This window comes from Marmota monax, unplaced genomic scaffold (assembly GCF_021218885.2).
Source record: "Marmota monax isolate L192 unplaced genomic scaffold, Marmota_monax_Labrador192_F-V1.1 WCK01_AAM20220418_F8-fsc00013, whole genome shotgun sequence".
Lineage (NCBI taxonomy): Eukaryota > Metazoa > Chordata > Mammalia > Rodentia > Sciuridae > Marmota > Marmota monax.
The window spans coordinates 1,683,584-1,709,969 of record NW_026692202.1 but is presented as its reverse complement, the minus strand read 5'-3'; the positions used below and the strand labels follow the sequence as shown (position 1 = coordinate 1,709,969).

Genomic DNA, 26,386 nt, shown 5'->3' with positions numbered 1-26,386 from the left:
GACACAATTTTTAGGTAGTGATGTGGAATGTAATTTGAGTTTTCAGTAGTATCAGAGGTATTTCTAAAGAAGGAAGGAGAATGGAAAAATACTTTCCAGTATAATTGTCAACTCTACTTTTCATCTTAAGCTACATTTAACTAAAGATTTAGAAAAACTTTGGTGCTTATTGTATTGAATTCATTTCCCAAACATACTTATTGTTTTGTATGAAATACAATCTTAATTTTTTTTAACCCAGCAAAAAGCGACTAAGTGCCAAGAACTCTTTTGCCCTTTCATTAAGACAATTTAAATAAATCTTTAGTTTTCTTAACCTAGTATTCGATATTCTCCTTCTCTCATAGAAATGTTTCTGGAGAGAAGGAAAGTTATTAATACAAACGCTAAAGATAGACTACTTAACTCTAGAAAGGAAGGATCAAAGAAAGCAGGAACTACAGACTGTTTCTTGTTATGCCTCCCATTGTTAAGACTTCAGGGTGAAACCTGTCCTTCTGTTTTAAGGAATTGTTGTGTCAGGGAGATTTTGAACACTCTCTGTATTTGCCTTGGGTGTGAGGGATCTGCTGGTGGAAAATGTCAGGCTGCCATTTTATCTTCTGAGTGACAAGTGTCATAATTCTGCTGTAAATTGTTTGCATTAATGGACCAAGTATAGGATACTTTATTTGTGTAAGATAAATATTTCTTATGGAGGCAGTTCAGTTTGCTTTCATTCCGTCAGACTGACTGGACCCCGCTTCCCACCTTCTCTCTCTCTCTCTCTCTTTTAAACTATTTTTTTAGTTGTAGATGAACACAATGTATGTATGTATGTCTGTATGTGGTGCTGAGGATCAAACCCAGTGCCTCACATGTGCTTGGCAGGCGTTCTACCACTGAGCCTCAGCCCCACCTTCTCTCTTTTTGTTTAACCTTACCACCCTTCTTTTTTTTCCTTAGATGTTCTTACTTTGAAGAATACCCCCCAGATTTATAATGTCAGTATGTATTATTTTATTATACAAGTCAAATGCTTTATTTTGTACATTCCTTTCCATTCTATTATCCCTCAACATTAAGAACATTTTTAAAAATAATACTATTTTAGCTATTATTTGCTAGTGGATTTTTGAGGAATGATAAACCCTCTTGGGAAAGCTGCCTTGGCTGTCACCCAGAAAATGATCATATAGGACATTTTGGTGTGACTTACATGTGCTTTCAGAAGCTTAGAACCCTCTAAATCTCATACATGGACTCCTGGTTAGTACCCTAAATTAAAAAAAAAATTGTGTGAAGTAAAAGTAGGAAGGTGAACTCAGATGTAAAAACATCTAGATAATTGGAAAAGTTAGGAGTTGATGAGTGAACAACTCCTCAAGTATGTTTTGTAAGCAGGGAAGGAAAATGCTTGTTAGCAAAGGGGATGGGAGGGTTTAAACAGGATGTGGAAATCAGAGATGGGAGGCTAAGAAAAGAGGTTTAGAAGAAAGAAGGTAAACATGCACCTATGTATAGGTGAAGTTAGGTGAAATTGGGGAGAATCAAACACTAGCTTAATTATATATTTTGTTTAAAAAATGTTTAAATGAATTTGGAAAGTTCTTTAGTACCTGCTCACCCTTTGAGTGCTTTAGGATGTGTGCCAGGAGTTGGGAGCTACTGACAAATCCTACAGTAAAGAAATCTATTCTATATGGGTTTTGTTGTTGTGGTGTTTTTTTTTTTTTTTGGTGTGTGTGTGTGTGTGTGTGTGTGTGCATGCTGGGAATTGAACCCAGGGCCTTGTGCATGTGAGGCAAGCACTCCCCCAACTGAGCTATATCCCCAGCCCTATTCTATATGGTTTAACCCAGCATATTCCAACCAGTTCTAGGCTCAAAGGGTGCTTTAGGCCAGACTGTTATCAGCAGAAAACACTTTGCGAAATGAAATGCTGGACTAGATAAAGTCCTTTCCAACATTTTTAGAGCTTGAAGTGTGAACAATATCGTGAACCACAATTAGGCAGAGAAAATCTTAAGGATAGAGAGAAGATGTCACTCAGGAGATGACCAGGTGAGAACATAAGGAGGCCTGCAGTTGTGTCTTTATTCCTCCCAAAGGGGAGGCACTAGGGTGTGAGTGGTAAGGCTGCATTGTATTAAAGACACTTGGGTTAGGGTTTGTGTAAGTTCTTACCATGTCTGGAGGAGAAAGAGAGCCAGACCTAAGAGTGTTCAGTGGAGACATGGAAACAATGTCAACTTCTCAGTCCCCTTTAAATCTAGAAGCATATTAAGCTGAGAACAGGTAATGGGTGTAAGCACAAAGAAATTGCTTGTGATTCTGAATTTGGAAGGCATTTTTCGGTTGTGAGGATGTTCATTTCAGAGAAATTGCTTTCTTATTAAAACAAAACCGATTGTGCTGTTTTTAATTGTATTAAAGTATCTCCATTCTGCCTTGTGGTATTCATACTCATTCTGGATGATAGCTGCGTGGAACTGTGGATTCTGTGACCTAAGTTTAAGCTAGCATCGTAAGACTATGTGCCATCAGTCTCCGAAGCCCAGCGTTCTCTTGGTTTGGTACCCGGGTTTTCATGCTTCAAGATTTTTTTTTTTTTTTTTTTTTTTTTTAACACAGATTTCTACAGTTTGGGTAGTTCACCCTGTAAACCTGTATGTGGTGAAGTCCAGCCGCAGCACATGAGGTGGGCCAGAGAACTATTTCAGGAGCAAACCTCATGTTTCCTCTAATTTTTTATAAGCACTTAGGTCTACCTGATTCTGAGGTGTTTCACAGAGTCCATCCCATGCCACCTCCTAGAGTACTAAGAAGCCGCTAAAACTAGAATGCATGCTTTGGTTTCTTAAAATTAGTGACTCTTCTTTGGATGAAACTGAAGTAGAAATTATGAACAAACTAAAGCAAGACAAAACTTAACTAAAAAATGAAACCATAATTCCTTTCATGGAGTTGGAGGACCCCAGTTATTTGGTGTGGGGCATGTGCTTCCCTTTCAGAGTCCAGTTCCCTGGCTTCAGTCCTGCCTCCTTCCTCCTGACCCTCCCCGATTCCATCTTCCACCTGTATGGGGAGGGGAAAATCCCTGTGCTTCTCCCAGGCCATTTGCCCTAAGGTGCTCGTCGTCTAATCAGGTCCTCATCTTTACTTGAGTCCCCTCAACCCCAGAGGAGGGGTGGATTGGCTGAATTCTGCTGACTTGTTGCTGCCCAGCTCTGCTGATATGGACATTTGTAGGGTGGGGAATGACAGGGGATTACCAAGCAGTTGCTGAGTGATAAACCAAGCTGAGGCCACCACAAGCAGGATGCACAAAAAAGAGCAACAGGGACACACTTGGCCCACTGCTCTGAACCAGCTGTCTATGCTGCAGCCTGCTGGGAAATGGTGGGGGTGGGGGGGTGGGATCCAGAGCTTTCCCTTGAACAAAGTTAAGGATAGCATGAGTCACAAGCTTAATTCCAAAATGTTTGGGGCCGTACATATTTGGGGCGTGGGGGAGTATTCCACGTTTTATGGTGATTGACTTACTGGAAACTCATCATGGAAACAGAGATTTAGGGAAAGAACTCTAAATATGTTCTGGGAAGGCTCCCATTCATGGAATTGGTTAGGCAGACAAATGGCTTCCAGGAATGCCCAACCAGATTTATATAGCAAGATGCAGATGGTTGATAATCTCTTTTCCTGATACTGCAGCCTAGGGCAGGGGGACACACACCCTTTCACCCCCTTCACTCGCAAGTTCTCCTGATGGCTGGCAAGAATCTCTGATTCTCGTCTATGTATATCCTCCTCCTTCCCCTTTTCTTGTTACATGTAATTAATAAGAAGGTTACTAACAGTTATTACATAAGAAACTTGAGATGTAAACAGAGTTTGCTAGAAAATGGGATGAGAGCTGGCTGTTTGTTCCTACATCAGTGAAACTCTGTAAGAGCACATGTTTGTTTTGTTTTGTTTTGTTTTGCTTGGTACTAGGGATTAAACCCAGGGGCACATTACCATTGAACTACATTCCCAACCCTTTTTTATTTTTTATATTCAGATAGGGTTTCGCTAAGTTGTTGAGGCTGGCCTTGAATTTGTGAGTCTCCTGCCTCAGTGTCCTGAGTCACTGGGGTGTAGGCACACACCAAGCACCTGGCTTGTGAGCACATTGATTTTTTTTAAAGTATTATTATTTTAGTTGTTATGGACCTTTATTTTATTTGTTTAGTTATACCCAGTGCCTCATACATGCTAGGCAAGCGCTCTACCACTGAGCCAGACTGCACATTGATTTTAATTCTCTATCTTCCGTCTTTCCTTTTTCTTGTTATTATTAATAACCCTCTGAATTGAAACAAATTTGAGACTTTTTTCTTTTAACCTTTAAAATTGATAAGATAGGTAATTTCATTAAAAGAAAATTATTAATTTTATTGTTAACCTTCTTTTAGATAATTTTACTAAAAGAAAAAAAATGTAATCTTGCTAGCTACTACCTTTGTTGCTTATTCTGGACCAAGAAATACATTAGCTTCTATGCCTCTGTACGATTTCAGCTATGTCTAGAATGTTGTGTGTGTGTATGGATGCACATATCACAGCTATAGCTTGTGAGTTTGTATTTTGAATACAGTTATTTTTTCTTGTTTGAATGGTGTCCAGTGTTTTATTTAGGAAGCAGAACAAATAGTTTAAAGATTTCTGGTTTTTCATAATGCTTCTCATAGTGATCTTTCATCACTACCGCCTTGCCCTGGGACCTGACAGGAGAAGATGCGTCTTCCTGGCCTTTGCTGTTGCAGCCAGCCCCAGAAGGTTTTCCCAGGTTCCATTTGGCAACTTTTAACTGCAGTTCAGTAGATCTAGTTTATCTAAAATCCTTTTCCTACCTTCCTGTAAAAAAAAATCTTAGTTCATTAAAATTTGACTCACAAACTTTTAAATGCTTTAGACTAAGTTTTTGAGAATAAGTTTTTGAGAAGCAAGCCCACCCCAAATCCATCGTACACATAGCTCTTATGGGCTGTTCTATTTCAGCCACTTCCTTCCATCCCGTTTGCTCTTAATTCTGGGTGTGGATTGTCCCATCTCAAGTTTCCTCCTACAATGTAGCTACATTTCTGCAAAAAAAATACTGGGTGGCAGTTTTCTTTAAGACCATAAAACTATGTCAGTCCTCTGAGCAAGACTGAATTGCTGCCCAGCACCTCTACCCCCTAGATAATCTCTGCTTCTCAAGATTTCTAAGAGGCAAGTCACTCATTTTAAAAGACTACTGACAAAACTTTAGTTACTTGAGAGAGCAACTGTACAAGCACATTGACGTTCATAGATAAAAGCCTTTTTAACTGTTATTTCCTCTTCTTAAAATCTATGTATTCATAGAAAATGTAGAAACCATGGATTGCAAAATGGAGAAAGTCAAAATCACCTATTATTCTGCACTTGATCACTGTTAAAATTTCTCCATGCTTATTTCCTGGTTGTTTGGTTGACTGGGATTATACATTGTTTTTTGTTTTGTTTTAGTTGGTGCATATTCACTATATAGAATGGTGGCTTTCATTGTGGCATATTTGTATGTACGTAAGAGCATAATTTGATCAATTTCACTACCTAGTATCTCCCCTACCTTCACTATACATACGGTTCTAAAACCTGGATTTTTTTCTTAAGCCTTGGGGGCTTTGTGGTTGGATGTCTTGGCTAATTTTTGTAAAAAGGGAGAGATTTTGCATACTTTTCTGTGTCATTAAATAAACATCAATGGCTTTATTTTTTAATTAAATGTCATATTTCCAAATAATTGTAGATTCACATGCAATTATAGGAAATAATAGAGAGAAATCTTGTGCACTGTCACCCTGTTGCCCCCAGTGGTAATGTCTTGCTAACTATATTGCATACTGCCAAGACCTTGCCATTGCTACAGTCAAGATGCAGAGCATGTCCATCAGAACGGGGGTCCCCCCAGTCCTGGCTGGTGTTTTATAGCCACACCCATTTCTTTCCTGCACTACACCTGACCACTGGCAACTGTTGATCTGTTCTCCATTTCTATAATTTTGTCATTTCAAGAGTGTTAGGTAAGTGCAATCATATAATATGTGACCTTTTAGGATTTTTTTTTTTTTGCGGGGGGATGGGGGTGACGGGGTGGTGGTGGTGGTTTTGGCTTTTTCCGTTTTCTGCATTCCCTGGAGATTTATCCAACTTGTTGCACATCTCAGTAGTTTGTTCCTATATGTTGCTGAATAGCATTCCAGTTTCTGTATATTTCAGGTTCTAAAGTTTTTGATTATTTTGAATAAAGTTGCTATAGACATTGGTGCACAGGATTTTGCGTGAACGTAAGTTTCATTTCTTTAGGATAAATATCCAGTTATTTCATTTTAATAATGGCATAATGTTTCTTTGTGGGGCATTGTTTTTTATTTTATGAAATAAATATTTATTTACTTCTAGATGGATTGTTAAGGATTTTCTTACATCCTGGTTTTCCTGCTTATTAGAAATATCACTGATGAAATTCTCACAGATAAATTTGAATGCACATATCCCCTTTATTTTTCCCCTAGAATTGAAATTGATGCTTCAGAGTATGAAAAAATTTAAAGACTTTCTTTTTAGAATTTCTCATTTTCCCTTCTAAAAACCTTTTAAACTCCTAACAGCAGAGCATAAAAGTGCCTATTTCTAATCTCTTGGTCAACACAGAGCATTATTACTTTAAAAATCTTTGTAATTGTCTACCATATCCCTCTAGCAGCATGTACCTAGAGCTTGACTATTAGTTTTCCAGTTCTGGTTGACCTAAAAAAAAATCTTCCACAATAAGAGATACCACCAAAATCTTGTTTTTGCATGAAATTTGGGCCTCTATTGAAGTACTTCTGTAAGATTTGTTTAAACTTACCATCATTATTTTTCCTTCCTAAAATATAGTCCCTCATCTTGAAGAATGTTCCCCAGACTTATAATCTGTCAGTATGTGTTATTTTATTGTAGAAGCTAAATGCTTAATTTGGATTTGGATATGAAGATTTATAAGAAAACTGCCGTAAGCATGCCTGCTCTTTTATGTTGTCCTTTATCTGTTCCTCATATTTATTCAGGACTAGATAACAATGTACTGCCAGAACAGATAGCATTTGAAAAAAGCAAAGGAGGTCCGAGGGTGTAGGGTCGTGGTAGAAGCCCGTGCTTAGCCTACACGGAGCCCCAAGTTTAGTCCTTGGCACACAAAAAATGAAAGGAAAATGCTTTGAAATTGTGAACCACTTTTTAGCGAAGGCTGATTAATATATACAGTATAGAGGTAGGTGTGTGTGTGTGTGCGCGCGCCCGTGCAGGACCTGTTGAAGCCATTAGAACTGAGTTGGGTAGTCATTTAATGGGAGCACTGTGTGAAGGCACGGTGGTGAGAAGGTTTGCCCCCTTCTCATGCTGCCGTGTTTAGGGTTTCTCTGAAGAGGCAGTGACTTTGAGAGAATAAGATAGGGCCAATGATGTATAGCTACTAAGGCTGAGGAAATGTATTTGTGTTTTCAGAAGTAAATTAAATCTAGTTTGAAAATTACTTTCTGGTGGAATATAGCAAATCGACTTTCTGTCCAGTGTAAGACTTGTTCTTTTCTTTCTGTGTTTCAAGATCTGGAGTATTTTTCCCCCTTCCCTTCTTTACCTTCAGGTCCATATTTATGATAAGCACATGTGTCAGTAAAAATTGATTTTTTGTTTATCACTCTCATAGAAAGCTGGATGATTTTCAGGAAAGATTGTGCTCACTAACATCTTTGGTGACAAAATTAGTGACCTGTAATCAAGACTCCATTATTACAAATAAATGAATAAAGGAAACCTGCAGAATCTGGCATTTCTGCCTTTATTTATTTTTCTTTTTTCTTTATTGGTTGTTCAAAACATTACAAAGCTTATGACATATCATCTTTCATACATTTGATTCAAGTGAGTTATGAACTCCCATTTTTACCCCAAATACAAATTGCAGAATCACATCAGTTACACAATTTTTACATAATGCCATATTAGTGACTGTTGTATTCTGCTGCCTTTCCTATCCCCTACTATCCCCCACTCCCCTCGCATTTCTGCCTTTAAAGTTTATAAGACCAGCCACTTACGTACTTCTATCTTGCAGCTAAGAATTATGTTTATGATCGTAATGAAATGAGCAAATAAAACATCATCCATGAAAACTGTTCACTTTCTCAGAGATGACCAAAAAAAAAAAAATTTTATCATGATCCATCCCCTGCAACTTATTTTACAGGGTTCTATAAACCTGCATTTTTAAACAAGCTTTTGATTAAAAGTGGTTTGGGAAGTAATTCTAACTTCATTTTTGTGTCAAATTACATAATATAATAAAATTAAAATCCATATGATTAAACAAGAATTCTTTGTTATACAGAGTATTACTAGATACCTAAATACAACTTGGTTTGGAAAATGAAATAAAATGAAGTCATATGTATATACTTGTCATCATAAGTATGCTAAATCAAAAGCTGTGCAACAACGAGAAACATTAATGGGTCAGATCCAAGTAAAACTGAATATACTTCTGATTTCCCACATTTCACTGAGCATCAAAACCCACCAATCTTTTGGTTCTTTTCTTGTACACTGTTCTGTATCCTCTGCATCTGATTAGCTCCCTGGATTTTATTTCATTTTTTATGTGACATTCTCTACAAGTACATATCATTGGCTGCTGCTTTGGGGGTTGAACATCCTTCTGGGTGTGCATTATTAGTACCTATACACCATAGAGAAGGTTCCCTGTGTTCCCATTAGAACTGTTGCAGCACTGCAGCCCATTTTTCTACAATTTATCATGATTCTTACAGCATCAGTCACCTGAGCATTAAGTATCTAGAATATAAACATGTTTTAGACTAAGAAAGAGTACCGTATTGAACATCAAGATGGTCATTTTTGCTCCAGATATATATACCCTGATTTCCAGAGCCTGATTTCGAGTATAAAGAGGATAGAGGGAGGGAGTGCGCTAACCAGGGCGGAAGCCGCCATAACTGAAGTTTTAAGTAGGTATTTCTGTGAGGCTGGCCCTTGCAGGCTTTTCCTCTGGATGTACCATCCTTTCCTTCAGAGCACTTGACAGGTCCTGGAATTTGTCAGTTTTATGGAGGCAGAGAGTTTATTTCTATTTTTGAAACAAAAATTTTATCTGTATGGTATGTTATAGTCTTTTTTAAAAAAACTTTAAGAAGTGGTTTTGCAGTGATCATAGAACTAACTATGGGTCCAAGGACTAGAATGGTCTTTGACTAGTGCCTAATACTCTGAAAGAATGTGGTTCTGAGGATGATTAAATGTGAACAGCAACAGTGTCAGACCCTCACCTGCTTTGACTCAAGGAGCCATGTTTGATTCTGACTTGATTGGTTGTTGGGAGACCAGTCAGCATCATGCAGAATTAGTGTACTGAGGTCAGATGGGAGCTAGAAAAGAAAAAGGAAAATAATATTTAAACAATCAAGATTTATTACATAGATATTTTAGGAAAGGTTTGCTCATAAAAATTTAGAATTATGGTGAATGTTTTAGTAATAAAGAAAAATTAGAAGGTAGTATCAAATGTTAGTATATTTCTTGGCAAATAAATGAGGTGAAATTCATTGGGTTCCTTTGCCCTCTTCAGTGGCAGATACAGTTTTGTGAATTATTGTACTTTCAGATGACGTGTTTTGTGGTCTTTTTGGCTTTGGATAAAATCGAGCGGTGATATACTTTTGCCTGAAATGAGTGAGTATATTAAAATGTAGAAGCTTCATATGACTTATTAGTATGTAATACATTTGACTCTCTGAATTCATGTAGTGAACAGGTACAGAGTTTTTCCCTTGTCATTATTCCCTAAACAATACAGTGTAACTATTTGGATAGCATTTACATTGTATTAAACATTGTAAGTAATCTAGTGGTGACTTCTGGTATTGGGGAGGGTGTAAGTAGGTTATGTGCCTGTAATACCCTATCTCATAGACAAGATTTGAGCTTCTGCAGCTTTTTTGGTATCTGCTAGGGAGTTGGAGATCCTAGAACAAATTCCCCTAGATACCGAGGGACAGCTGTAATTACATTTGACATTGACCTATTTGTGAACAAGGAATAATCACAGCTGATTTCATTGTTCATTATTGTGTTTGGAAAACAAATAGATCTTATAGTTTTAGAAACTGCTAGAACTGAAGTTGAATTTAGCCAAAGAAAATGGCTAGTCTGGATGTTTAGGCCCCCTCAAGTGTTCCAAGTTTGGTTTTTATGTTCTTGCTTTTTCCCTTTTCTGTTTATTTGATTTGATGACCTGCCTCTTTTTTAAAAAACAAACAAACGAAAAAAACAAAACTCTGGTTCATCCCTGAAAAGATGCTCTCATTGCCACATCTGAATGTTATAAGTATGTGGTGATTGTGGTTATTTTAAGCCTTCCTACCTCATTTTTGAGACTTGGCTCACATGTGGGTCATAATGGCCCAATAAGAAGAGAGGAAAGGGGGTTTAAGGTCAAATGCTTCTGTTTTGCAGACTTTTCCCCCCTCCTATTCCTTTACAAGGCATGGCCTCTTGGCTTTCCAACTTTTATTTTTAAGCTTAAATTGTTGCTTATGCCAAAATAAACTTTTTTAATTGAGGCAAGTGAAGTTTGTAGTCATACTCTATTTTTTTTTTTTTTTTTTTACAAATAATATTTCCAATCCATACTTTGAAAGTCACCCATTTCTAAGTCAGGGCTTAGGTTAATGAAAAGCTTGCCTGAGATGTTACTGTAGCAAACAAAGTGGGATTAGAAGTCACATTTTTTTTTCTACTTCATAAATGGTTCAGGGCTGATTTTGGAATTATCATAGAGGAGAAGAGTTGTTTGTTTTTGCTTTGTTTTAGCACAGGAAACATCAGGATTTGCCCTGTTTTGATTACCTGCTTAGATAAAAGTACATGACTAGGTCAGAGTGGCTGAACAGTCCCAAAAGGAGTGAGTGGTAACTCTAGCATGAGGCAAATTAGCATGTGGGACTGCAAATTAGGAGAAAAATAGGTTGAAGGGAGAAGTCAAAGACCCAATTATGTTATAAGAGGTGGTGCTTTCAAATCACTGTAAAGACCCAAGTTGGGGATAGTTTTATAATATGAATATGTGATGCTTGGTAATTCTTGTCATTGGTGAAATATTGGGGGGAAGTTCAGTATAAGAATTAAAAGTAAAATAAGATAGTTTGTGCCACAAGGAAAGTTTGGTGCAAAACAGAACAATTATAAATTTAAAAGAGGTGGGAATGAGAGAAGAATTAATTTGGCAACCAGGGTTTAAGCCTGGTGTTCTTTGTGGTCTGATGGAGACTCACCAGAGTCTCTTCCTTGATTGTCAGTAATGTTCTTATTCATGACTAATTACTGCTCCTGCCTCGAAATCCAGCAACTCTGAAGATGGGGAATTCTTTTTTTGAAATTAACTCTGTAGTACCTCACCCCTTTTGTTCAGCACTACGCACTGTACCCTGGCTTCTCTTCCCAAGGGCAGTTCATTGGCAGGGCTGCCTGGGAGGGCAGTGTTTTCTGCATAGTAATAAGGCCCTTGCAATTGTGATATTCCTGCCCCTCACCCTAAAGTCTTGGGTGCTTGACATACAGTGGCAATGCCACTTGTAGAACAAAAGTCAAAAGGAGAAAAGGAAAAAGGTCTTCTTGAACTTGATACATCTGTTCATTCTGCCACGCTGAGATTAAGGCTTATCTACAGGAAATCCCATGGAAAACTTTCTTTTCCTTCCCAGGAAGTTGCTCTGTGAACAGGAATGTTCAGGAAGCCAACAAGCTTTTCCTAGACCTTTTACCAGTCTGTCCTACTTTTATTAAGGGCTTAGTGATCTGTCTGCCTTTTGATCACCTTTAGTGCATGCTATTTTGCATGTCTGTTTTATAAACCTAATGTGAGCTAACCACTGATGTGTGTGATTCTCATTTCTGTTGCTTGCTGTAGTAGATGGGGGTCCCCTAAAGATAGGTGTTGAAGAAGTTGAAGAAGACAATGCTTGTTCAGCCAGCAGTCATCTGGGTTATTTTTTTAGAGAACCAAACCCTTGAGATATTAGAATATTTAGGAGCAAGGTGTTATCGTTGGTTCTCAGACTCAGGGAATTTAGAATTCACGGACTTTTAAATTATTAACTTGTACGTTTTGTCTTTGGTACCCAGAAGGGCACATTAAGGAGATGAAAGAATTTTTATGCCAAATTGAAATACTGTAGACTACTTCCAACACTGCCTTCTTCAGGAACTTGCTTTGTAGATATCCTCTCTGATCATGGAGAAGTTACATGTCTTCAAAAGAGGACTGTAACATGTTTCTAACCCTGTATGTCTCACTCTGTTCAACTACCTGGATAGATTCTGCTCATTCTCTTGAGAGCAAGGGAGTCCCTGTACCTTCTGGCTTTTCTGCCATCTGATACATAATGGGATATAAGTATGCCTTTCCTTTAGGGGCTTATAGGTTAAATAGCAGAATGCTTTATCTCAGATGCTAAGAAAGAAATTTATTCATGCACTAAATATTTACTGATGCTTACCAAGTGCCAAGCATTGTTCTAGGCATGGGAAATCCATCAGTGAACAAAAGACAACCAATACCATCCCCAGCCTGCCTAAAGGAGACCACATCTACTAGAAATGCACGTTCTTTAAGAGTAGATTGACCTGGATGAACTGATCTCCATCATTACCAGTACCTCAGGTCAGGACAGTGGCATTCAAAGAGTTAATGGAAGTTGAACCTTCATTCCTGCCTGTCCTTTTGCTGCCTTTTCCCAAGGATTTGGGGATTGTAGGATGTCAGAGTTGAGAGTTCAGTCCTTCATTTTATTCATCAGAAATGATTAGAATCTCATGCATATTTCCAGTTGGCCTTAAGATCATCTCAGGTTTCTCTGTTTCAAATATAACAACACGGAAACATCGTTTTCTGCTCGGTCATCTTTGGAATACTTGGGTGGAGTGAGATCTGTTGTTTAGCTCCTTGGAAAACTGATGCTTGGATAAGTTAAGTGACTGAGAACTGGCTATCACAGACCTGTTTTCTAGTCTAACAAGTAATTTTGCCAAAGAGGCTAATTTCTAACTGGAAACTATCTTTCTGTTCCCAGAGGGAAATAGAACACGGATTAGATTATAGTCACAATCCAAACAAAAGAGAAGAATGTTCAAAACAAACAAATAAACAAAACAAACAAACAAACAAAAACCTCCCACCCTTTTCTGTTACCACTGAAGTTTCTCTATCAAAACAAAAATCCAGAAGCAAAAATACTCTTGAGAGAAATCGGGAAACCAGATAGCCTACCAGCTAGCCAACTCTATGGTTTCTGAACAGAGTGTACTGTTTAGGATCCCTTTTAGCTGCCTTTGGGCTTATTTAAAAACCACATTAGCATGTTTATAAGTGGAAAACAATTTAATGGTTCTTCTTTTGGCCTTGGTACTTTCATAAGGTTTAACATTTCTAATAGTAAAGTCTTCAAAAAAATTTGAAGAGAAAGAGGATATTTTGACAGAGAGAGAAAAAGCTTAACTATCTGTTTTTCTCTACCCGTACCCCACCCAGAGTCAGAAAACTGGCCTTATGTACCCTGGCCAGCTTTGTTTCAACCTCAGGATGGTTGTTCAAGTAGTTAGTACTCAGCAGTCTGAAGTACTACCTTTTGTTAATGCTGAGGTTGCCAGGGTGCTTCCCAACTGCAGGGTTTCCTAGCAGGACCTCAAGCTAAGAATATCTTTGGTTGTTTTCACCTTAATCCAAATGGACAGTTACCAGAGTACGTGATGCACAAGAGGTTATTGGAGATTAGTTCTTAAATGTCTTTAAGATCAGCCTATTGTAATTCACATTCTGTAGAGCTATGCTTTATAACTGGTAAGCTGAGTAAATAAATGGATTATCTCTAAGCCTTGCTGTTTTTAACCTTACCCCTCACCCCAAGCAAATGGTGAATCCTCACATCACTTCCAAAAGTGTTTTATTTTGGCAAGTGTTTAGATACTGGACAGATCTCAGGATTTGTTCCTAGGAGCAGACAGAGGGTAGGAATGGTTGTGGTCCTCCTGGGGTAGCATCTACCATGGACAGAGAGGCACCATTCTTACCCAGTGGGTGGCAATGGGCCTGGGTCCTTAGCTGCTTCATAGCTGAGTCACCTTGGGCCAAGTTATAAAGCTCTGGTCTTGATCTCTTCAGCTTTAAATTAGCCAAAATACTAACTGCCCTGCCTAATGCATTTCAAGACTGTGTAGAACTACAGCATAGAGATGGCAGGTGGTATTGTTAAGAAGGAAGGGGGTGGGGGGCTTAGCATCAGATCCAAGTGAACCTGTCTCACTGCACTCCTCTCTCTGTGTGGAGCTGTGATCACCTTCAGGCTAAGTTATTTGTGTCACTGGGTCAGCCATATGGGCCAACAGAGTGACCCCTCTTAAACTGGGAAGCAGTGTGTTCTCACCTGTCTCCTCAGGTCACACCCCTTTAGTGGGACTTACCAATTCAGGTCCTTCAGTTGTAGCTTAGTTTAACACTTGGGGATGTCCTGCTGACTTGACTGAAGGACTTTACTGTTCACAGCAGGACTCCTTGCCTAGGCTGGAGTCCTTCCATGAAATTCAAGAGTCATGCATGTTGGATTAAAAGACACACATGCATATGAAGTTGGAAAAAACCTGTCCTCTTAATTTATGAGTTCATTGAAGGTTAGTTTGTATGCACATGTATTATGTACTTAGTTGAATAAGAGATTTTCTGGTTTTTGCTTTTAAAAAAATATTTTTAGTTGTAGATGGAAACGATCCCTTTATTTTTTATTTATTTTTATGTGGTGCTGAGGATTGAACCCAGTGCCTCAAACATGCAAGGCAAGTGCTCTAAATCTGAGCTACCACTCCAGCCCTGGTTTTTGTTTTATGTACTTCCCATATATAGGTTTAATAATGACTATTTCAAATTATTGCTTTAATAAGACAAGGATTAGATGGATTTGTAATTTAACTGTTTCCCTGTAAGAGAGCCTTTTTTTTTTCTTTTGATACCAGGGATTGAACTCAAGGACGATTAACCACTGAGCCACATCCTTAGCCCTGTTTATTTTTATTTATTTATTTTTGTTTTGAGACAGGGTCTCACTAGGTTGCTCACAGCCTCACTAAGTTGCTGAGGCTGCTTTAGAACCTGTGATACTCCTGCGTATGCCTCCTGAGCTGTAAGGGATTACAGGCATGAGCCACCAAGCCTGGCTCATTTTTATTCTTTAATATGATAATTTTTGTTTTAATAATTTAAAATAAAAGGAATGGATTTAAGTATCCTATAAATGGCTTAGTTCTAACTGTGGACACCTGTCCTGGAATTCACAGTAAACTGACAATGGAGAAATTTGCCCCATAAGAAACTCAATAGAATCAAAAGTGTTCTTAAGTACAAATGAGTGTCCTGGGAGGAGACTCTCAGTGGAATGGGCTGAGCCTCTTCACCTTTGAGCTCTGAGTCAAAAGAGAAGAAAAGAGTGGAGCTCTTGGATTTGTGTGTTTTGTTTAACAAGAGAGCACACACATTCACAATCTGGGGACTTTGTAAGTACATATAAATTGGGTGAAATCTGAAGCTGTAAGTGGAGTTTAAAACAGTACAGAAGTAGCCCCCTCACATTTTCTAGTACTTATTGTTTTTGTTCCCCTCCCCCCAACACACACATCTTATGACTCAGATATAATACTCTCTGCTTTTGAGGCATTTGGATAATTTTATAGGAAACAACCTTTCTCTTCTTTTTAAACTATGGTATGGTGATTTATTTAGAAATTTACCTGTGGAAAAATTTAATCAAATTTATTGAGTTATAATTTGAAAACAAAATTTACTACTTTAAGTATAAAATTTGAATTTTGATAAATGTGTATGGTTGTATAATCACACCACAGTTGGATGTAAAACATTTTAAACAGCTGAGGGAGTTGGGCAGCTGTGGAGTGCTGACCTGGAATACATGGGGCCCTATTCACTCCCCACCACTATAAAACAACAACAGCAAACCCAAAAACACTTCAGACATTTTCATCTCTTCTGATTTTTTTCTGTCAGTCCCCTCTCCCTCCGCCTACCCCCTGGTAACTGCTGTTGTGCTTTTTCCCTCTTGCTTGAATGTCCCATAAATGGATTCCTAGTCTGTGTAGCTGCCTGTGGTAGTATCTTTCACTTAGCCCATTGCACTTGAGACTCATCCATGCCTTTTGTCGGTGACTCATTTTTTTTAATGGCTAAGAATGCTATTTTATGAATGTTCTATTATATAGATCTACCACAGTATTTTATCCATTCATCCGTAGGTGGACTTTTGGGTTATTTCTAGTTTTTGACTACTGTGAATAAAGCTTCCATGAATATTCATATCAAGTCTTTTTGGGGATATATTTGTTCATTTTTTGGGGACAGATACCTAGGAGTAGGATTGTTGGACCATAGGTACAGTATGTTTAACTTTATGAGAAATGGCCAGACTTTTCCAGGGTGGGTGAACTGTTTTGCATTTCCACCAGCACTGTCGAGAGTCGAAAGTTGTTCCACATCTCTCCAATGCTTGGGATTGCTACTCTTTACTGTTATCTATTGTAGAATGTCATGAGTGTGCAGTGGTAGATACCTGAAGATACTTTCAATGTGCATTTGCTTAATGACTAATAATGTTAATGCTTTTTATGTGCTTATTTGTAATTTTTATGTCATCTTTGGTGAAATCTGTTGAAATCTTTTCTTTTTTAAAAAAATTGGGTTATTTATGTTCATACTATTAAGCTTTTAGGTGTTTCTAGTGTATTCTGAGTACAAGTTTTTTTAAAATTAGAAGTAAGTTTTACAAATATAGTTTCCTGTGAAACAGTTGCTTATTTGTAGTTTTTTTAAATTTTATTTTAAATTTTGATTGAAGTCCAGTTTCTGCTTTTTCTGCTGTGTTTGAGAATTTTTTGTCTAATCTATGATCACAGTAATTTTTTTTTCAGTATATTTGTTAAAATCACATAGTTTTAGCTTTCAAATCTAAGTCTCTGAGCCATTTGGAACTAATTTTAGTATTTTAAAAAAATATTTTTTAGTTGTAGATAGACACAGTATATTGGTTTATTTTTATGTGGTGCTGAAGATTGAACCCAGTGCCTCAGACATGTGAGGCAAGTGCTCTACCACTGAGCTCCAGCTCCAGCCCTAGTTTTAGTATTTTGTATGAGACTTCATTTATCTACAGAATATCTTCGATGCTTTCATCTATTCCTGGGTCCTTTGTTCTGTCTTTTGATCTGCGTGTCTTTTAATGCAAATACTATAGCATCTTTAGTATTGTCGATTTATAGTAAATCTTGAGATCATGTAATATAAGTTTTCCAATTTTTTTTTAATTACTTAGACTGTTCTACCTTGGTTGTCTTTAATTTATCTCAACGATGTTTTATGTCTTATAATTCTGACACACTCTTATAAAAATTTATCCCTGAGAACTTCATATTTTAATGCTGTCAAAATTGGTTTTTTAAAAATAGTATATTTCCAATTGTTCGCTTTAAGTATATAGAAATATAATTAATTGGGTTTTGTATATAGACTTTATTTCATATCATTTTTTAAAATTTATTGGTTTTCATACCTTTTTTTGTAGATTTTTTTAGATGTTTATGTCTGAATAAGGAGTGTTTTCTATCTTCCTTTCATTATTTATATATATATAAAATCTCTTACATTTCTTTTTCTTGCCTTATTTCACTGACTGGGTCCTCTAGTAGTATCAAATAGCAGTGGTACAGGCAGAGATCCTTGCCATGTTTCCAGTCTAAAGTGGGTAGGAAGCATTCCATTTTCCATTATTAAGTGTAATTTTAGGTATAAGTTTTTCATATATGTCCTTTGTCAGGTTGAAGAAGTTTCCTCTGTTCCTATGTGTGGAGTGGTTTTTATGAATTTTAATCATGATTAGATACTGAATTTTGCAAGATGTTCTTCCCACCTCTATTGAGATATCATATGACCTTTCTTTTTTATTCTTTTAGTATGATGAAATATACCTTTGTCTGGTTTTGGTAATCCCATAAAATGAGTTGGAAAATATTTTAGTTCTGCTTTTTTGGTAGAATTGGTATTCTTGCTTTCTTAAATGTTTGATAGAATTCAACAACAGTGAGGACATCAGAGTTTGGAGTCTTCTTTACAAGAAGATCTTTAACTGCTAATTCAACTTACTTAATAGCTACTGTGCCATTGACTTATCTGTTTCTTCTGAAGTGAATTTCGATCGTGTCTTTTAAGCAGTCTGTCAATATCATCTAAATTGTCAAATTTTTGGCATAAAGTTATTTATATTATTTCTATATTATCCTTTTGAAACGTACATCTGTAGTGATTTAATTTTCATTTCTTATGTGGATTATTTGTTTTAGTTCTTACCCTCACCCCCTCAGTAATCTGGCTTGTACCTTACAATTTTACTGATCTTTTAAAGAATCAACATTTAATTTTAATTGATTTTTTTTTCTCTGCTGCTTTTATATTTCTTACTTCCATTGATTTCTGCTCTTTATTATTCTGTATGTTGTGAGTTTAGTTTGCTTTTCATTTTTTTGTATCTTAAAGTAGAAGCTTTGATACTCTTCTTCTTTCCTAATGTAAAATTAAAAGCCATAAATTTCTTGCTATAACTGCTTAAGCACATTTAGCAAAGTTTGTTTTCATATTCATTTCAGAATGGTTTCTAATTTATGTGTGATTGTTTTTTCTTTAATCTATGGTTTGTTTAGGAGTGAATTATTTAATTTTCAAGTATTTGGAGGATTTTTCAGCTATCTTTTTATTATTGTTTTCCAATTGAATTCTTTCATGGTTAGAGAACCAATTTTTGTGTTATTTCAGCATTTTAAAATAGATTGAGATTTGTTTTGTGGCCTAGAATATGGCCTGCCTTGTTGAATGTTTTGTGTGTACCTGAAAAAATGCATTTACTGCTGTTTTGGGTGGTGTGGTCTATAAATGTCAGTTATGTCAAGTTGGTCAGATTCTTTTTCTGATTGCATGTTCCATCTGGTACTGTAAAAGGAGTATTGGATTCTGCAGCTGTACTTTGGGTTTATCTGCTTGTCTTCAGTTCTGTTAGTTTTTGCTTCATGTATTTTAAATTTTTTTTAAATTTTTAGTTGATATATAATGACTGTATACTGCTTCATGTATTTTAAAAATATTATTAGGTAGACTTTTAAGGTTGATATATCCTCTTAATTTATTGATTTTTTTGTTATAGAATGTCTCTTTATTCCTGGCAATAATCTTCATTGAAATCTGATAATATAGCTGTAATTAATATAGCTACACCAGTTTTTATTGATCCTTTTCCCTCCTTGTACTTTTAACCCAGCTGTGTCTTTATATTTAAAGTGGGTTCCATGCAGACAGCAAATCATTGGGTCTTTTTGTTTTTATTGCTGTTATTTAATGCAATCTGACAATCTCTGCCTTTCATTTAGAGATTTTGGTTTTATTTTTAAATGCCATTTCATAGTATGTAATTGTGATAGACTTGGGTTTAAGTCTACCATCTTGATATTGCTTTTCCATTTGTCCCATCTGTTCTTTGTGTCCTTTTTACTCTTTTCCTATCTTCTTTTGAGTTGTTTTATTTTAATGAATTCATGTTATCTCCACTCTTGGCTTATTAGATACACCTTTTTTTTTTTGTTTTTTAATGGCTGCTCAGGAGTTTATACATCTAATTGATCGTAGTCAAACTTCAAATAATATATAATTTTACACAGAGTGTGAGATCCTTGGAACAATATATACCCATATCTTTCAAATACATACATATATATGACAAATATATTGATATTTTTGCCTTAGTTATCTCAAACAGATTAAAAATGAGAAAAAATTATATTATCCATAAATTGATCATTCTTAGCTTTTCATACCTTTGTTTAAATTCAAACGTCCATGTGGTATCATTTTCTCTCTGCTTGATGAACTTTTTTATTTTATGTGGCACTGGAGATTGCACCCAAGGAGTGCTCTATCACTGAGTCACATCCCAAGCCCTTTTTATTTTTTGATTTTGAGATAGTCTCACTGAGTTGCCAAGGTATGCCTTGAATTTGGCAATCCTCCTGTCTCAGCTTCCCAGGTTGCTGGGATTATGGACATGTACCTCCATGGCCACTGCTTGATGAACCGTTAAAATCATTTCCTTCAGTATAATTTTGCTGGTAGTGAATTCTCAGTTTTGTTTGTCTGAATAAGTATTTTATGTGCATTTTTGCAAGACACTTTTGCTAGCTATAGATTTTTAAGGTGTTAGCTTTTTCACTTTTAGTTAAGTATGATCTTCCATTGTCTTAACTTAAATTGTCTCTGAAAAAGTTAGCCCTCATCCTGTTAATCTTCCTAATGACTTTTGTCTTGCTCCTTTTAGATACTTTTATCACTCGTTTTGATTATGATAAACCTCTGATTTTCTTTCTGTTTGGGGTTTGTCAAGTTTTCTTGGATCTGAATGTTTATAATTTTCAGCAAAAAAAAATTATAATTTAACCATTATTTCTTTCTTTCTTTTCTTTTTTTTTTAGTTTTAGATGGACACAATATCTTTATTTTACATTTATGTAGGGCTGAGGGTCGAACCCTGTGCCTCATGCATGTTAGGCAAGCACTCTACCACTGATCCACAACCCCAGCCCCTAACCATTATTTCTTTAAAATTTTTGTTCTGTTCTTTTCCTCTTTTCTTTTGCAACTCCAATAGAAAATTTACTGTCCTCACAACTCACTGATGCTGTTAATTTTTTTTTTTTTTTTTTAGTTCTTCTGTGCTTATGGTCTACTGATCTTGTGCAGTATCTCATCTGCTCTTGATCTCATCTGTCAATTTAAACAGCTAATTTTTCTTCATTGGAAGTACCTCTGGATTGGTTTGTTTTGTATCTTCCATTTTGGGGCTTATTTTTGTTCTACCTTCTTAATACATGCAGTATGTTTATTATAACTTTTTAACAGCTTTATTTAGACATAATTCTTATCCCATAAATCTGTTTTAAAGTGAACCAAATAAGTCGGTTTTAGTATATTCATAGATTTATGTAACCATCACCACTTTCTAATTTTAGAACAATGTCATCATCCCACAAAGAAACCTCATACCTATTATACCTATTAGCAGTCACTCCCCATGTCCAGTTCATAGAGACTATTTTGGATATTTCATGTCCGTGGAATCCTACATGGGATGATCTTTTATGACTGTTTTCTTTCATTTAATATTATGCTATCAGGGTTTATCCATGTGGCTGCATTTATCAACACTTCATTCCATTTTATTGCTCAATAATATCCCCTTGTATGGGCGTGCAACATTTTTTTTATCAGTTGCTGGACATTGGAGTTGTTGCCGTTTTTGACTATCAGGGATGATGCTACTGTGAACTTTGTTACAAGTTTTTTTGTGGATGCTTTTGTGGGTTGTATGATAACTGTTTAACTTTTTAAAGTACTACCATTTTTTTTTTTTTAGAGAATCTGTGCCTCTATAATAGTTTATTTAATGCCTTTTCTGGTGATCTGGGTCATCTTGTCTTATCATTTCTGGTCTGTTTCTATTGATGAATTTCTCTCCTGCTTAGGGGAGAGATATTTTTCAGATCCTTTGAATGCCTGGTGATTTTCACTTGGATACGGGAAATGGTGAATTTTACCTCATCAAGTGTTATGCTTTGTTGTTTTTGCTTTTGTTTTTGGCACTGGGGATTGAACCTGGGTATGCTTTACTACTAAGTTACATCCCCAGTCCTTTTTATTTATTATTTTTTTAAATTTTGAAACAGGGTCTTGCTAAGTTGCTGAGGCTGGCCTTGAACTTATACTCTTCTTGCCTCAGCCTCCTGAGTTGCTGAGATTATAGATGTGAACCGCTGTGCCTGTCTTGTATTCTTTTTTGAAAAGGCCCTAGACTTTGTTTCCATGTGCAATTGAATTATTTGAAATCAGTTGTATCTCTTTGAAGCTAGTTTTGTAAGCTTTGTTAAGGGGGTCTATTAGTCTAGGGATGATTTAACTCCAATCCTAAAGCAATATTCTTCTGAGGACTTTACTTTATGCCACATATATTTATGAATGATTTGCTTTTGCTGGTGAAACATGAATTATTCCTAGTCTCTGGGTCTTCTCAGGCCAGCTGCCTTCTGGTGCTTGTGTCCCCAACTTTAAGAGGTTTTCTCTCAAACGTGTGCAGAGCAGTCTGATGTGCTCTAGAATCCCACTTCCCTGTTGCCTTCTGGCCATAAGTTCAGGTAAATAAAGGGCTTGCCTCATTTATTTCACCTGTTCTAGTAATTAAGTTCTGTGCTGTCTGTTGTCCAGTATCTGAAAACAATTGTTTGGGGTATTTTGTCTGATTTTCTAGTTGTTACTGTGTCATAGATGGAATCCATGATAAATGGGATGCCGTGGCTATAATCTGTATAACACACACACACACACACACAATATACACATATATACACATATTAAATACTACATTTCATACAGTGTGTGTGTGTATATACACATCCATGCATTATGTAATATATTAACTGTTTAAAACAGAGCCTGTTATAGAAGGAAAAAAAAAAAGTTCCTGTAGCCGTGGGCCAAGTGGAAAGCATTCCTCCTATATACCACAGTATGGTCATCTTTACTTTCTAACTTGGAGCACTTGGGATCTGAAGAAACAGCGCCTTAATTTTCATGCTGGTGGTTGTTTGAATAATTGCCCCTTCGCACTCTTTCAGTCATCATCCACACTGTATTTACTCAGTCAATACCCACTGAGTGCTGGGGGCCCTGCTAGGCATGACTTACTTCTCCTTATGCCTGTTTCTTGGTGGTTGGAATATGCCAAACAAATGAAATAAAAAAAGTTTTCCTATTCTGGTTACAAGATTGGATTCTTGGATTCATCTCCTAAACACTGACATTCAGAAGCTGAAAGGGGAATGTACAGTGTTATCAGATGTAAAGGATATCTTATTTCTTCACTGACCATCTGTTTATTTGTGTCCAAGAATAACAAAGCTTTGGTCATATCCATATTTTTTTGATTACTAAAAATAACAAATGAGCTGCACCAGACTTGCCCCACTTTTGAGCGTTTCTTCCTATAGACTGTTGCAGTAGGACGCTAGTATCCTGATGAAGATAAGACCAGACCTGCGCAAGCATATATGATATTGCTGTATCCAAAGTTGGGAGGGTGTGATTAATGGTCCTTAAGAGTTTTAATTTGGCATGTCTTACTCCTAAATCGCACTTAAGCTCAGTTGCAAAACCTGACAAATGGGTCTTCTGTGCTTGCTGGCTGAGACAGGCACTGCCTCTTTGAGGCCTCATTTCCTAACTCTGCCTGGCAGCCTTCTAGATTTGATTCACAGGGTAGGGCCCAGCTTGCATGGAGACAGAGGGAATCTCCACAGATCAGTCTCTGCAGAATAGTTAGATAACATTCCTTGGCCGAGAGCATGGTTCATGCCCCAAACCAGTTCTAACAGGGTCCTCTGTTAGATCTTTAGGTTAATAAATCCTCTTGTTGTAGTTTTGGGGTCAGAACAAAAGACCATGCTTATATCCAGGAACTAGAGTACATAAGATCAATAGCTAATTCCTATCCTGGAGATCTTAGTATGGTTTGACTTATTTTCATGTGTGGGATATTTTCTCTCAACATTGTAATAGTACGTTTTATTTTTTCATCCTTTCCAATAGAAGGGAAAAAAATTTCTTCAGTAGGAAAATATGTGGTGGTGCATGGCATCATTTTATGCCATGTGGGATGCAGAAGTTTCTCCTAAAAACTAGTTACCTGCTTTTTTGCAGATAGGGCCTTATTTCTCGCACAGTGCTTTATCAGAGGTGAGGCTGTACACAGCGAGTACATTTGGAATCATGGTGTTTTTCTGGTGGAGCTGGGATTGTTTGTTATGAAGCCATGCTTGTGAGTCTGAGGATGAGAACATCAAGTCATTATTTATCTTGGAAAGAGCTAATAATTTGTTTATAGTAATAGCAATTTTATTTTTCTGTCTCAGTCAATAGCAGCTGCTGTTGGCAGTATTACTAAAAGATTTCAACTTGAAGTTTTTAATCTAGGGTGGGGGTTGGGGAGAACAAAATTAACATTGTAAGTATTTTTACTTAATACAATTTATTTGATTTGATTCAGGGTCTGTTCTGGTGCCTTTGTTGAACAGTATTTTTTTGCTGACCCTCAATCCTTGGTGCTGCCACGGTTTCCCAAATGTTGGCACTTCTTAGTGTGTGAGTGGTACAACTAAAAATATTAAAGTGTTTACTAAAATCACATGCTACTTATACTTTCCGTTCCAAAGAGAATGTTGAGGCTAACTAGTATTTTAATTGCTCAAGTTGGATAATTTTATTTGGATAGAGAATCTGTGTTCTGGTGAAATTGGGGCTTATGAAATAAGATTGGAAAAAAATAGAATATATAATTGGGCACATCCTGTGCCCTGGTGAATCACCAAGCCAATGTAATCTCCGTGAAGCATTTGGAAACCAGGCTTGTATGCCCTTGCTCTGCCCAAAAACCTAGGAGTTGCCCATGTGGAACAGCAGTTCATCCAGGCTGTAGTCATCGTGGTGACTTGTGGAGCCTCTTGCTCATGTGAATAAGCCAGCTGCCTGCTCCTGCAAGTCGCAGTGGCATCAGATGTCATCAAAACCAAACCAGGGACCTCCTTAGTCATTCTTAAGGGCCACAAGGCACAGTTCAAAATACCGCTCACAAAGCAGCATCCGGAAGGAAGAACTCATTGTGGGTCTAGGGCCCGATGTACCTTACCTATTGCAGTGACAAATTCTTGGATTGAATCTTTCATCCCATTGGTCAGTTTTCCTTTAGCCCTAAATTTTCTTCCTACTTTGGAATCAGTATAAAAATGCCTGAAAGGGGGAAATCCAAAACCATGTATAAATCAGGGGTTCATGTTGCCCTGACCTTGTAAAGCATGAAAGTCTTTTTAAGTGCTCTGAAAATGGAATGTAGAAGATTGCACTCTTATGGGGTTTTCCTAGCACACGGTGCTAGGAAAGTCTGTGACTTCCAGAGACGGTACCTGGATCTCTGGAGTGGTGGGCTTGTTGTGATGAGCCAGCTAAAACTTTAAATACCCCAGAAAGTAACCTATTTAACCCTATTAGCTGTATTTACTGGCCTTCATCGGTGTCGGCTGCAGCACCCCCTTTGCTCCAACCCTGAATCCTTTTAAGGACAGACTTTGATTTCCTTTGTGGGTAGTAGCTGGTTAAACAGTATGAGACACAGAGCTAATTTTTATTGAAGTTTTTGCCTTGGAAGCACTTTTTCTTCTTTGCCAATCCTAGTTTTTAGTTTTGCTTCGAGATCCTAGCAGTCTGGGGCCTCACACTTGGCCCTTGGCACATACTCTTGCAGCGTGGAGGTCTCCACATGGTGTGCTTATAGACGAGAGCATGCAATTAAAGAAATCCGTATTTGAACCCCAGCTCCACCATTTATCAGCTGTATGACCTTGGATAAGTCCCTTAGAGTCTCCTTGAACCTCATGGTCCCTCCTTTTTTCTCTTATATAGAATGGGGATAGTACTACTCTCTTATTATAGGTTTGCTTTAAGGATTAAAAGAAGAGAATGGCTATAATGTGGAAGGCATAGAGCTTGTCTTATTATGAGCTTCCCATAAAACTCCAGCTGCTACTATTAGGTGGTAGTAAAGATGTTGAATATATGATCAATCTTTTATCTGTCCAACTTGGTTGTCAGTGACTTGAGGTCAGGGGTGCCTTCACCTTGTGTGTATCGTTCAGCTGTCCTAGAATAATTAATTGTTGGTTGCTTTTTAAGCATGGTCCTGAGTTCCTCTGAGGCTACCAGCAAAATCTTACTCTTCCTGTATCAATGCTCACAAGACATGGTGAGCTTGGCTTTCATCTACTCCTGCTTCTCCTGCTTTTCTACTTGGGATGCCAGGGTGCTTTGTGAGTAGCTCCAGAGACCTTGCTCAGCAGCAGCACTATAGTTTTTAGCTTCATTTCATTGGTCAGCTCCAGTGTGACCCTTTGGTTATGAATGTGTGGTGCAGTTTGACTTCTCAGAGGTTCTGTTAGCTTTTCAGAGTGTCTACTCTGTAGTCTTCAGATGAGACAGGCCATGAATTTAGTTCTGCTCCTTTGTAAGTAGGGGCAGAAACACTGTCAAGTCTGCGCTGCAAACAGGAGTCAGTTGTTCCTCTTGTACTGTGTTTCTTACTGCAGTGGTCTC

The 26,386-nt window shown here is 37.2% G+C and overlaps 2 protein-coding genes across 4 annotated transcripts in view; one reads left to right on the top strand and one right to left on the bottom strand.

Moving 5' to 3' along the window:
• Foxo3 (forkhead box O3) overlaps window positions 1-26,386 on the top strand; it is a 120,416-nt gene that overhangs the window by 31,695 nt on the left and 62,335 nt on the right. The gene's annotated exons all lie outside the window — the stretch shown is intronic.
• On the bottom strand, window positions 8,588-8,758 carry LOC124083639 (DNA-directed RNA polymerases I, II, and III subunit RPABC4-like). Its single transcript, XM_046430398.1, has one exon. It carries the CDS (start codon window positions 8,756-8,758, stop codon window positions 8,588-8,590), a length of 171 nt encoding a protein of 56 aa, XP_046286354.1.

Bases quoted from the DNA above. Each gene is read 5' to 3' on its own strand.
- LOC124083639 (XM_046430398.1), bottom strand. From the start codon at position 8,758: ATGCACACCCAGAAGGATGTTCAACCCCCAAAGCAGCAGCCAATGATA.